This window comes from Colletotrichum siamense (assembly GCF_013390195.1).
Source record: "Colletotrichum siamense strain Cg363 chromosome Unknown KSG_Cg363_contig03, whole genome shotgun sequence".
Classification (NCBI taxonomy): domain Eukaryota; kingdom Fungi; phylum Ascomycota; class Sordariomycetes; order Glomerellales; family Glomerellaceae; genus Colletotrichum; species Colletotrichum siamense.
The window spans coordinates 3947059-3959246 of NW_023501016.1; the positions used below are offsets into that span (position 1 = coordinate 3947059).

The following is a 12188-nucleotide window of genomic DNA, read 5'->3' on the forward strand; positions in this document are numbered from 1 at the left end:
ATTTCCCCCTGGAACTGTTCCTCGTTCCCAGCCGGAACGGGACGTTGCAGCTCCCGGTCCTGGGAGCTGATTGCTAGATCTCAGAGACCTCGCCGTCTCATTGGGCCTCCTCGTGTTGTCCCTGGCATCCGGGCTTGTGTGCCGATGAAGGCTTCCTACAGTTTTAAACGATTGTTTGCTAGTGGCAGCGAAGTGACGCCGACGCTATCAGTTTGATGCCCAACAAACATGAGCGGGCATTCCTTCGGTCTCGAAGTGTCTGAGACGATACTACAAATGTGGCGGTCTGACCCGGCGTTGCGTCTTGATTGCTATATTGCAGCGAATGCTCTTTCCGACCAACATATTAACCATCGCTGTTTGCCTCGCGCCAGTCACTCATTTCAGCCTTTGATCGTTACTACTTTACAAGCTCAGAGACTGCCAATTTCGTTGATTTGGTCACGCGAATCATATTTCCATTCGATACATGACAATTCGCAAAAGGAGTCAAAAATATCCAACGCCAGTATCAGGATTTACATCTTTCTCTTATCTGTACGCTCGAAAGATCTGGAGTCTCAGCCAACCTTCAGATTCGATTCTCGATAGCATCCAACAACCACCGAAATGTGCCAATACTACGCTCACGCCTTCACCTGCAAGCATAGCAGCTACACATTCGCGCGCTTCTGTCGACCCGCGAGCTTGATACAGAAACCCTGTAGCAAACGCCAGGTCTGGCAGACTATTCGTCTCGACGATGCCTGCGAAGAATGTCTGACCTGGTTCCCAGACCGGTACCCTTGCCGCCGGCCCCGGTATCAGTGAAGACAACCTGACTCGGCGTGGCCTTTCGAAGCCAGTGAATGTGCTTGATATTGAACCTGCTGGAAAAGTTCGGCCTTCATATTACACATTCTTTCTCAAGCAACGGCCCGTGTCTGAAGGAGTCCTCGACATCCCCAAACACGGCAGTCGTATTACTAGAGCCTCTGTGGACGGACGTTTAGATAGAACGGCTGGCTGGTTCAGCTGATGATTACGATTTCGATGATGATGGAAGCGCTGTTTTTTGGGATCAAGTCTGTTATGTATTACCTTCGAGACCGGCGTATGTGGAACTGTGGATACACAAAACTTGGGATTTGAAGGACTACGGGACCGAGACTGGCATTCAACAGGACAGATCTTGGGAGGACTTTGAAGTTTGTGTCAAATAGAACTGATTGAGTTCAGACTGTTTGGTGGAGCGAGCCTTTGGTACTCAAATTACGGTACGATAGAGTCTGCCTAACCGTTGCCGTGCGTCTTATATGGGAGTCTTGAATCCTGCTTTTGACAATCCACATGCCGTGTCCGAATCATGCGACTCCTTGATTTTGTGTTCTTTTCTGGCAATAGAAATGACTACACTGCCTTTAGCGATTGGGTTGACATATTAACATGGCTGCCGTGTGCGAAGACTTTTTCATGAACAGCTCATCCAGTGCGGTATATGTTAAGAGCTTAAAGATCAATTGATGCGCTTTTGAGGCAAGAATGCTCTCGCCCGAGACGGTCAAGCAACCTCTCAGACTTCATGATGTGAAGTTGACCACTTCTCAGCCAGTGAAATTTCGCGCATTAACACCGTCGAGGGGGTGGGCCCAGCTGGCAGCACTGACGCCGGCCCGCCAATGGCGTAAGAGCTCCCGCATAGCTCCCCCCTCTACTTAGACCCGAAGGAAAGTCCCGGTAGCAAAAAAATTTCGAGTCGAGGAGACCGCCATCAGACGATATCTCAACCTCCCTCCCCGTCCATCCGCGCCGTTGTCGACAACGAGCATCCAATTGTCTATCTCCCCACTCTTCGTTCTTCTGTTGTTCTTCTTTACTATTTAATACACACAACAGGCATTCAATATGTCTACCGCCTTCAGATCCGTCGCGCCTTTCCTGCGCACGGCGCGCGCCTCGCTGCGCCAGGGCAACGTCAGCCCTCTCCAGGCCGCCCTGAAGAGCAAGAACGTCTCTCCCGTCCTCAACGTCTGCCGCAACTACGCCGTCTTCGAGCGTTCAAAGCCCCACGTCAACATTGGTAAGAACAGTCGACAAGGGCTGCATCTGGGTGATTTGGCTAACTGAATCGTCTTCTAGGTACTATTGGCCACGTCGATCACGGAAAGGTACACCTCGAGACAATAACCAGCGCAATTGCGCACCCTGACTGACCATTTCCAGACTACGCTGTCCGCTGCCATCACCAAGAGACAGGCCGAGAAGGGCCTTGCCAACTTCCTCGAGTATGGTGCCATCGACAAGGCTCCTGAGGAGCGCAAGCGTGGTATCACCATTTCCACCGCCCACATCGAGTACGCCACCGACACCAGACATTACTCCCACGTCGACTGCCCGGGTCACGCCGATTACATCAAGAACATGATCACTGGTGCCGCCAACATGGACGGTGCCATTATCGTCGTCGCTGCCTCTGACGGTCAGATGCCCCAGACCCGTGAGCACTTGCTGCTCGCCCGTCAGGTCGGCGTCCAGCGTATCGTCGTCTTCGTCAACAAGGTCGATGCCATTGACGACCCCGAGATGTTGGAGCTTGTCGAGATGGAGATGCGTGAGCTTCTCAGCACCTACGGTTTCGAGGGTGACGACACCCCCGTCATCATGGGTTCTGCCCTGTGCGCCCTGAACAACCAGAAGGACGACATTGGTGTCAACAAGATTGATGAGCTCATGAAGGCTGTCGACGAGTGGATCCCCACTCCCCAGCGTGACCTTGAGAAGCCCTTCCTCATGTCTGTTGAGGACGTCTTCTCCATCTCTGGCCGTGGTACCGTCGTCAGTGGACGTGTCGAGCGTGGTATCCTGAAGAGGGACACCGAGGTTGAGATTGTCGGCAAGGGTGATGAGGTCATCAAGTCCAAGGTCACCGATATTGAGACCTTCAAGAAGTCCTGCGAGGAGTCCCGTGCCGGTGACAACTCCGGTCTCCTCCTCCGTGGCATCAAGCGTGAGGACATCCGCCGCGGTATGGTCGTCGCCAAGCCCGGCACCGTTAAGGCCCACAAGTCCTTCCTCGCCTCCCTTTACGTCCTCTCCAAGGAGGAGGGTGGCCGTCACACCGGTTTCCACCAGAACTACAAGCCCCAGATGTACCTCCGCACCGCCGATGAGGCCTGCACCCTCACCTTCCCCGAGGGCACCGAGGACGTCGACAGCAAGATGGTCATGCCTGGTGACAACGTCGAGATGGTCGCTACCCTGCACAACCCCTCCGCCATTGAGGTCGGCCAGCGCTTCAACGTCCGCGAGGGTGGCCGCACCGTTGCCACCGGTCTCATCACCCGTGTCATTGAGTAAATGATCTGATTCAAAACCAAAAAAAACCTCGATACCCTGAGTCGGCACTCAGCACACACTCTCTTCCCAGCATACGATATATGATTTGGGACGACCCGAAAAACTGGATGGGAAAATTGGGATTGTACAAAAGGTGTTTGCGTCACGAATTATGTACAATTGACCCCAAGCTTTTTCCGCTTTGAGCCCTCGCGCTCGTGTATATTTGTCGGGTCCTGGGCTCAAAGATCTCCACTCTACTTCAACCCCTGTCTTGAATCATGTACTTTTAGAGACGATGGTCAATAGAATAACGTGCTTTGTGCCACATGATCACACTTTGGTTTCTTCAAACGTAGTTTCATTCAGCGTGACAGACATTGGCGAGACTCGAGTCGTCATTACATCCCCAGACTTGATAATGACCCTGGCAGACGAGAACCAGGCGGCGCGCCCTCTGCGGACCGCGTCGCGCTTTACAGCACGTTGAATTGGTGGCCCCGGCATAGTGATGGTGGTAAGGTTCAATGTCGTGGTATTCGTCTATCCTCAATGGATGTCCGACGGAGTGCACTTTATTCTTCCGTTAAGCCAGCCATAAGAACTCCATGCCCTTGGAAGCCTCCCTCTGTCTGAATGCATTTTCCACGGGCCATCATGCCCAACCACCTTCGAGTCCCATCATCGTCTCGTAATCCTGACGTTTAACGGTACTGTGTTGCACACTCATGTCAGCCATTGCGCGCCCTTCATTCGCGGGGGGAATGTCGTGTAGATCCCGCCAAGGGTTTCTCGTCGCATACCTTGTTGAAGCCGATGTCCTTGGCCTTCTCACGGAAGCACTGACGGCAGAGGTTGAGGTCGTACTTGCGGATAAGACCGGCCGTGTGCTTGCAGACACGGCTGTGATAAAAAAATGTCAGCACTTCGGTCCCTTATGTGCATGTGTTTTCTTCCCCCTTCCATCATCCTCCAGGTGTCCCTATCCAAAACTTTTCCTCCATCCAGGGGATTGGGGTTTTTCGTACCAGCTGCGAGAGCCCTTGCCGTAGTTGCGGGGGCGGGAGTTCCAGACAGATTCGTGAGACATTTTGTCGGCGTGAGGGGGGCTTGTCGTCGAAGGTGTCGGCGAAAACTCGAGATGGGTTGACTGGGTGGTGGTTTGACGCTTTTCGCAACGGAGCGGAAATTTTGTGTGGGATGCGATTTTTTGGGAAGGGGCGCCATTGGAGGGTCTGGCAGCCCCAGAACTGGCAAGCGAGAGGGAGGTCCGTGCCACGAGCTGTCTTCTCACGTGAGAGAGCGATAAGATAAGGCGGGGTTGCTTCTCGATAAGACGCTGATAAGAGGCCTGTTTCTTTTTTTTTCGCCATTCTTGCTCTGGCGGCCAAGGTGGGGCCGGGGAAGCGGTACACGCCACCTAGGTACCCTGCCTCACCAGCCAGACAGGGGGCTTAGCTGTTGCTTCTGTGACGTTGGAGGTTGTCCTGCAAAGTGGCTTCTTTATTAACACCTTCAGCAGACCAGCTGATTTCAAATCGTCTTTTGCAACACCACCATCCTTGCTGCTGCATTCTATTTGAGCAGCTACCTATCGCATCCTGTTGGGTAGGAACTACTTTGAATCGTTTTTATTTCCCATTCAGCTGCGTCACCCAAACCACAATGGTTGCTTTCAAGAGCTTCGTGGTCGGCGCTCTGGCAGCTACCGTTGCCGCCAAGTCTGCCGTCCTCGACCTCATCCCCTCCAACTTTGACGATGTCGTCCTGAAGTCTGGCAAGCCCACTCTGGTCGAGTTCTTCGCCCCCTGGTGCGGCCACTGCAAGAACCTCGCCCCCGTCTACGAGGAGCTTGCTTCTAGCTTCGAGTCCAACAAGGACGTCCAGATTGCCAAGGTCGATGCCGACGCCGAGCGTGACCTGGGCAAGAGGTTCGGGATTCAGGGATTCCCTACTCTCAAGTGGTTCGATGGCAAGAGCGACAAGCCCACCGACTACAGCGGTGGCCGCGACCTGGAGAGCTTGAGCAACTTCATCACCGAGAAGACCAATGCCAAGCCCAAGAAGAAGTACACACCGCCTAGCGCTGTGAACATGCTCACCGACGAGTCCTTCAAGACCATTGTTGGTGGTGACAAGGACGTCTTTGTCGCCTTCACTGCCCCCTGGTGCGGACGTAGGTGTTCCCCTCCCTCTTTGTTGCTGGACTCTTGCTGACCCAACCCCTCAACAGACTGCAAGAACCTCGCCCCCACCTGGGAGACTCTCGCTCAGGACTTCTCTCTCGATGAGGGTGTCGTGATCGCCAAGGTCGATGCCGAGAACGAGGCCAGCAAGGGAACTGCCGCTGCTGAGGGCGTCTCCTCCTACCCCACCATCAAGTTCTTCCCCAAGGGCTCCAAGAAGGGCGAGCTCTACAGCGGCGGCCGCAAGGAGGAGGACTTCGTCGCCTTCATCAACGAGAAGACTGGCACCGCCCGTGTTGCTGGTGGTGGCCTGAACGCCGTTGCCGGCACCATTGCTGCCCTTGACGAGATCGTCGCCAAGTACATCAGCGGCACCACCATTGCTGACGCTGCCGCCGAGGCCAAGAAGGAGGCCGAGACCCTCAAGGAGAAGGCCCAGTACAAGTACGCCGAGTACTACGTCCGCGTCTTTGACAAGCTCTCCAAGAACGACGGCTACGTCAAGAAGGAGGTCGCCCGTCTCGACGGCATCCTCAAGAAGGGCGGCCTCGCCCCCGCCAAGCGCGACGAGATCACCAGCAAGACCAACATCCTCCGCAAGTTCCTCGAGCAGGCCAAGGAGAAGGTCTCCGACGCGAAGGAGGAGTTGTAGAGAACTTTTTCTACGACGTCACGTTACACATGCATCAAGAGCTCACGGTATTGGGGGAGCGGGGGTTTGAGAGGTGAGCAACTGAACGGATCAGCTCACGTTGAGGACTTTGGTAGCCTAGGATACCGACCAAGAAATAAAATAACAAGAATAACTCATGTCTGCGTGTGAGACTGGCCGTGATATCAGCTTTATTCGTGCTTTCATGTAAACCCTAAACGCCATAGACACAAACGTGCTCCTAAAACTGAATGCTGAAGAGGTCAAGACGACTTTGATGAGCCCTCCTTCTCCTTATTAGCGAGAAGCGCTGCCTCCAAGTTGTCCAGTCGGCGAGACATTTCATCCACTGAGACAGTCGTTAGTGATGCTGTCCTGGGCAAGGGGTGGCAGTTGTGCTCACTCTTCGCGAAGATCTCGCTAGACACCCCGGCAAACTTGTTGGAGATGGTGTTCAAAAGTTCCTCAACGGCAGCGTTGACATCGCCCTTGGCGTCTTCCGAGGCCTGGCGACAGTTAGTACCGGCTGTGAATGAGGCCTCGACCCATGGACGACATCCTAAGACGCTGCGCGAGGCGCCGCGAGACTCTGTGGGGTTCATCGCCATGTCTCACTTACGGCAGACTGGTTGCTCGTGTCGGGGTTGTTGGAGGCCATATTGACAGTGTTGTTCAATTGCGAGTAACGAACTGTTCCAAGGCTGTTTAGAAGTTGGTGGTTGGAATGAGGCTCACGTATGGTTGCCCTGCCTCTCTCGATGTTGGCGCGTTGCGGTGAAAGTGGTGGCGGGGTACAGATGGTGCCGTGGTTGGTTCCCAGCACAGAGGGGTGCCGTGCCTCCGGATTAGCACTGTAGCGGCCCCGACTTAGGCAGGTCCGGACACCTGCATCAGGGAGCTCCAGCCTGACCAACCGTGTGGCTGTAGTGGGGCCCGCCCTCTAAGGCCAACGGAAGCATCCCGTCCTCCGACCCAATGCCGTCATTCCACCTGCATAGCAACACCTACAGCCCACCAACTCAATCTCCCGATCCCATCTTCGAGACGAACACCACACGACCACATCCTTCCATCTCGCAACCCTGCTCCGCCACAGCACCTACGGGAGGATCAGCTCAGCAAAGCCAAAGGATGGCAACGAGATAAACCCGGGGGCAACGGTCGTCCGGCATCATGCCCTATCCACACGAAGACCCGCGCATCGTCGTCATCGGCCTCGCCCTCATCGGCATCTTATGGATCTTCCTGGCGCCCGGGAACGGCGGCGCATCCCTCTTCTCGGCCTCCGACCTCGCGACGCAGCGGCTGCGGCGGCACCAGCACGCGCTCGAGCTGCTCAACGCCTCGTCGTGGGGCAACTTCTCGGCGCGGCGGAACGGGACGGGCGAGGAGGAGCTGCCGCGCTCGCTTAACATCACGGGCTTCCGGGCCGAGGACGGCTTCGCGTGGGACGATTTGGAGAGGTTCCAGGAGAGGTGCCTCGAGTGGAGCCGGAATGCGATACCGCCCGTTGGAGGGGTGAACCTCTGGGACATTGGCCAGGGCGAGGCGGTTTGGCAGAACGCCACAGGGGCCGTGAAGGGGACGTGGGTGCGGAAGGATGCGTCGGTGAAGAGGCAGTGGACGAGCTACAACCTGAGTGCGGTCACGCCGAGTTTGCACTGGAGCGGGGCGGAGGCCGATTGGGCGAGGAACATTACGGGTGACGAGGGCAAAATGCTGTTGGACGTGATCGATACCGGCCGGCACACGAAGGAGTTTGAATACGAGAGTATTCTGCACGAAGGTGTCCCGACATCCGGCGGTAGAGTCAGAAGTGCTAAGGCATCGCTGACCGTCGAGGATGTTAAGGGAACCGGGTTCAATTGGGAAATGAGGTTGCATGGAGTTCAGTGGCCGCGTCAAGGGACGCTGCTTCTGACCACGACGAGCGAAAAGTTTGACGGCATATTCGGGTTGCCTCATCTTTCTCCGAGCTCAGACTTTTTTCAGTCGAGTCGATTGCTTCTGAATGCGACTCTGTCCGAGGTACTGCGGAGGAAGGAGAAGGAGGTCTTCAACGACGGCGTTATGCCTTGGACTTCAGACCCGTCGAACCCGCCAGATACTCTCAACCCGTCACCACACTGCGAGTACATCATGTACGCGCAGGTTCATCCCCCGGACAGAAGTCGGTTGAACATGAAGGGTTTCCAGTCGGGGAGGGAAGGCATGTCGCAGATCATCAGCGACATCGAGCAAGAGCTTCGCTTCCCGAACGGCGCCCCCATTCGTGGGGTTCCGGAGCTCAAGCTGTCTGCCATCATCTGGTCTCCCGACTGCGGTTTTTTTCTAGAAACCAAAGGGCCCCCAGACTTCCCACCGGCAGACGGCCAGCATCTACAGGGCATGAAGACTGAAATCATCTACTACAAGATCCGCGTCTGGATCCTGGCGTTCGCAGGGGTCATCATCGCCCAGGCCCTCCTCTTGAAGCACCAGATGAGGGAATCTGCCACGCCGTCCACCATGGGCCGCATCAGCTATAATACAATCAGTATGATGGTCATGGTCGATGGAAGCATCTTCGCTGCCGCCTCCATGTGGGCTCTAGACGCGAGCATTACGTATCTCGAGTCTTTGTCCCTGCTCTTCGCCGCATTTCTCTCCATGTCGATGGGTGGCTTCTTCCTCGCGGAGATCCACAAAGTACAGGAGCCGGAGAACAGAAGACGCAGTGAGCGCGAACAGGCCGAGACACCACGTACGCCAGCAACTCCAGCACAGAACCTTGAGGCAGACTCCCTCCCGCGACCCGTCACGGCCGGACCACGCAGAAGAGCCCCCACGCCGCCTATCATCGTCCCCTCAGACCAGGATATTGATGCCGACATCGATGCCGTAACAAACGGCGCTGCGGCTGTCCCGGACGCTGGCGCGGCCACCCGCGCCGGTCCCGAGGTCACCTTCCAAGCCGTCATATTCCGCTTTGCTATGATAGTGTCTCTCCTCCTCCTGGTCTCCATAGCATCGACGTCCTGGTACCCCCGTATCCGCAATGGGTTCGTAAACACTCTTTCGATGGTGTACTTTTCCTTCTGGGTTCCGCAGATTCACCGCAATGTAATCCGCAACTGCCGTCGAGCCTTGACGTGGCGCTTCATGATCGGCCAGTCGATCCTGCGTCTCCTCCCATTTGCGTATTTCTACATTTACGAGGACAACTTTCTCTTTGCAGAGACAGACGTCCGCGCGTTCCTCGTCTTCTGCGCGTGGCTATGGATACAGCTTTGGATCTTGGCATTTCAGTTCGTTCTCGGCCCGCGCTTCGGCGTGCCCAAGAGCTGGACCCCCGACGCGTGGGACTACCACCCCGTCCTCCGCGAAGATGGCGTTGAGGCCGGCGGGCTTCCCATCGGCTTGCTCTCTGAGCCCGGCTCCCCGTCTCTCGACAGGGTGCGGACGGGCGAGGACAAGAAGGGGAGCAACCTGCGTGCTATCGACTGCGCCATTTGTCGCGAGGTGCTCGAAGTGCCCGTTATGAGGGCGGGCGAGGAGGATCCCACCGCCGGCGGGGTTGTTGGTGTGTTTACGAGGAGGAATTACATGGTTACCCCGTGTCGACATATTTTCCACAGCGCTTGTTTAGAGGGATGGATGAGGTTCCGGCTGCAGTGTCCCATATGTAGGGAGGAGCTGCCGCCGTTGTGAGTGTTGATACCAAGATAGACATGTATTTTCAAGCGAATGACTTTACGCTGCGTTGTGAGTGTTAATGGGCAGCCTTGGTGAGCGACTTCTTGAAAGCACGGCAATACCCATCTATGGCCCGGCTTCGGGCTCTTGCTTGCGATGGTGCTTTGCCTGTTATCTCAGCGTATCTGTTACAGGCAGCCAGGACCGCGGTTGTCTACTGTGGCCAGCCTTTCGTCGGTGGGACATGAAGGTGCGCAAAGGTTGAAAGAAAGACCGCTTGCCCTGACGTTCCTGCCGATGAACTGAGAGGACCTGCAGAGGTACCGTCGTTAGATCTATAAGTAGGTTGGGTAGCTTACCCATCAGTTGGAGGTGCAACTTCGGATCCATCATCCAACTTCATGTACTTCATAGAGTCACGTCTGCTTTGCTGCCGGACACCTACCTTGTGCTCCTAGTGGAGCTGCTGTGATTTCGCAACCTTGTACGCTCGCTTCCTCAAAGGTGCGTAGGTAGAAATCTTTTCAGATAAATAGGTACGTTTGAGCATCAGCAATCTTGCCTTTCAATTATTCGTCATCCCCAACGCCACCATGAAGCAGGGCGAATCCCTTCCTCTCCACCACAGTAAGCCCACCTCTGCAACTGAAAACCCAACCAGGAGTTTAGACTGACACCAAAGACAGGGATCTTGCTGCAAAGACACCGCCATCTACGCAACATCATTACAATATACCACGAACCCCCAAACAGCGAAGAACCATATGTCTCCTCCTTGACGAACCTAACCGATGTGGTCGCCAAAATCCATCGGCGCAGCAACCAGCAAAACAACTTCCACCGCTTCCAACATCTCCCCGTCGAGCTCCAGATTGAGGTCTGGAAATGGACGCTGGTAGAGCCACAGGTCTATTACTTCTCAAGGGCGCACCGTCAAAGGGATCGGATATTGGGTCCACAGCCACGCTCTGCGCTACTTGTCTGCGCATTGTCAAGACAGATTGCGAAAGAAACCCTCTGTCGGATGCCGCAAACTATGCGCACAAGGGACACGCGTAAAGACCAGGGCTGGATCTACGTTAGCCCTGCTACCGACTTGTTTTACAATGACTTATTCAACAGGCAGAGCCCAAACTGCCCAGAGTCCTGGAAGAAAATGGCCAGCGGCACGGCTGTGATGAAAAAAACATACGAGCATACAGTCGCCTGGTATCCGATTAAATTGACCAAGCTGGAAAAGAATTGGTTCGTGAAGGAGTACTAATGATGTTCCGTCAGATGCATGTATCGATAAGATGTTTGGACAGGTTCGATTGTTCTGAGACTGGGAAATTCGCAGCAAATACGCTCCAACAATTAGGACAAGTCGCCAATATATTATATGATGTTCCCCAAAACCTATCCTGTCAAATCCAGGGCTTGATCGACTCAACCGAGAATTGCAACCACAAACTTAGACTATTGACGAGCTTGAGATACCTAGATACATTCCGTCCAAACTTGCTGGTTCAAGGAGACTTGAACATGTTGCTTGAAGCAAGCTTTGCTCAGAGTTGAACCGCCGTTGCCGTGTGTCCCTCTTAAGTCATGCATCCATGAGGCCGAAGGTTGGTCCACATGAATGCTCGCTGCTGAAGCTAGCCTCTGCACCGATGCGGCACGGTCGAATACAACCTTCCTAAAAGATCAAGTCTCTCGCGCCACTGGCACCCACACACGACGTCAAAGCCATGTCACGTAGATTTAGTCCTTGCTCTAGTGTGCGTTCGGTGATGCGCAAGTCCGATCTAGACAACAAATGTTACCCTGAAGACCTATTGGACAATAAATCACAGCATGGGTATCACACAGGAGGACGAAAGGTGAAGCCATTTGAGGTCGTGGGAAGATTGATACCGTGGAAATATACGGTGCTAGCCGGACACACAAAGCCCTTCGTCGTCCTTAGTTCGATGGTCTAAGGCCGAATCCGTGTGGAGACTTCAGGTCTCCATTCAACATCCTGGGTCGGATCTCACACGGGGTGCTCGATACTCGATCGCTCTAGAGAGAGACTTGCGCTGTGATGCCTGATCAAGGCAAAGTATGCCACGTTCATAGAATCAATCACGCAGTCCCAAATCTCCGTCATCGCACACAGAGCCCCGTAAGGCGAATCGAGGCAGTGTCTATAGTGCCGATATCATCATCTCCAAAGGCTGAGGTGCGTGATGTACGTACAGAAGATCCACGCGATCACCCGCGTGGAGACCTCCAAGACGGGGGTTATCAGTCACAGGTTTCGGCATACCCAGAGACTCGGTCGCCATGCTACCGTATGAAGTCATTGCTGGTACTGGATCGATGGCAGCTTTTCGACA

At 54.8% G+C, this 12188-nt stretch overlaps 5 protein-coding genes across 5 annotated transcripts; 4 read left to right on the forward strand and 1 right to left on the reverse strand.

Annotated features, from left to right (window-relative positions):
- Window positions 1-1884: 1884 nt before the first annotated feature.
- Window positions 1885-3336, forward strand: CGCS363_v005036 (Elongation factor Tu; the record flags this gene model as incomplete). The annotated part of the gene is made up of 3 exons (XM_036636885.1): window positions 1885-2059; window positions 2119-2147; window positions 2203-3336. The coding sequence occupies 3 exons, from the start codon at window positions 1885-1887 to the stop codon at window positions 3334-3336; spliced, it is 1338 nt and encodes a 445-aa protein (XP_036498250.1).
- Window positions 3337-4980: 1644 nt separating this feature from the next.
- On the forward strand, window positions 4981-6153 carry erp38 (Protein disulfide-isomerase erp38; the record flags this gene model as incomplete). The annotated part of the gene is made up of 2 exons (XM_036636886.1): window positions 4981-5491; window positions 5549-6153. 2 exons carry the CDS (start codon window positions 4981-4983, stop codon window positions 6151-6153), a joined length of 1116 nt encoding a protein of 371 aa, XP_036498251.1.
- Window positions 6154-6416: 263 nt separating this feature from the next.
- Window positions 6417-6811, reverse strand: CGCS363_v005038 (uncharacterized protein; the record flags this gene model as incomplete). The annotated part of the gene is made up of 3 exons (XM_036636887.1): window positions 6417-6502; window positions 6557-6659; window positions 6773-6811. 3 exons carry the CDS (start codon window positions 6809-6811, stop codon window positions 6417-6419), a joined length of 228 nt encoding a protein of 75 aa, XP_036498539.1.
- A 515-nt stretch (window positions 6812-7326) lies between these two features.
- TUL1 (Transmembrane E3 ubiquitin-protein ligase 1) lies at window positions 7327-9843 on the forward strand (the record flags this gene model as incomplete). The annotated part of the gene is made up of 1 exon (XM_036636888.1): window positions 7327-9843. The coding sequence occupies one exon, from the start codon at window positions 7327-7329 to the stop codon at window positions 9841-9843; it is 2517 nt and encodes an 838-aa protein (XP_036498540.1).
- Window positions 9844-10421: 578 nt separating this feature from the next.
- On the forward strand, window positions 10422-11092 carry CGCS363_v005040 (uncharacterized protein; the record flags this gene model as incomplete). Its single annotated transcript, XM_036636889.1, has 2 exons — window positions 10422-10455; window positions 10515-11092. 2 exons carry the CDS (start codon window positions 10422-10424, stop codon window positions 11090-11092), a joined length of 612 nt encoding a protein of 203 aa, XP_036497429.1.
- Window positions 11093-12188: the final 1096 nt, after the last annotated feature.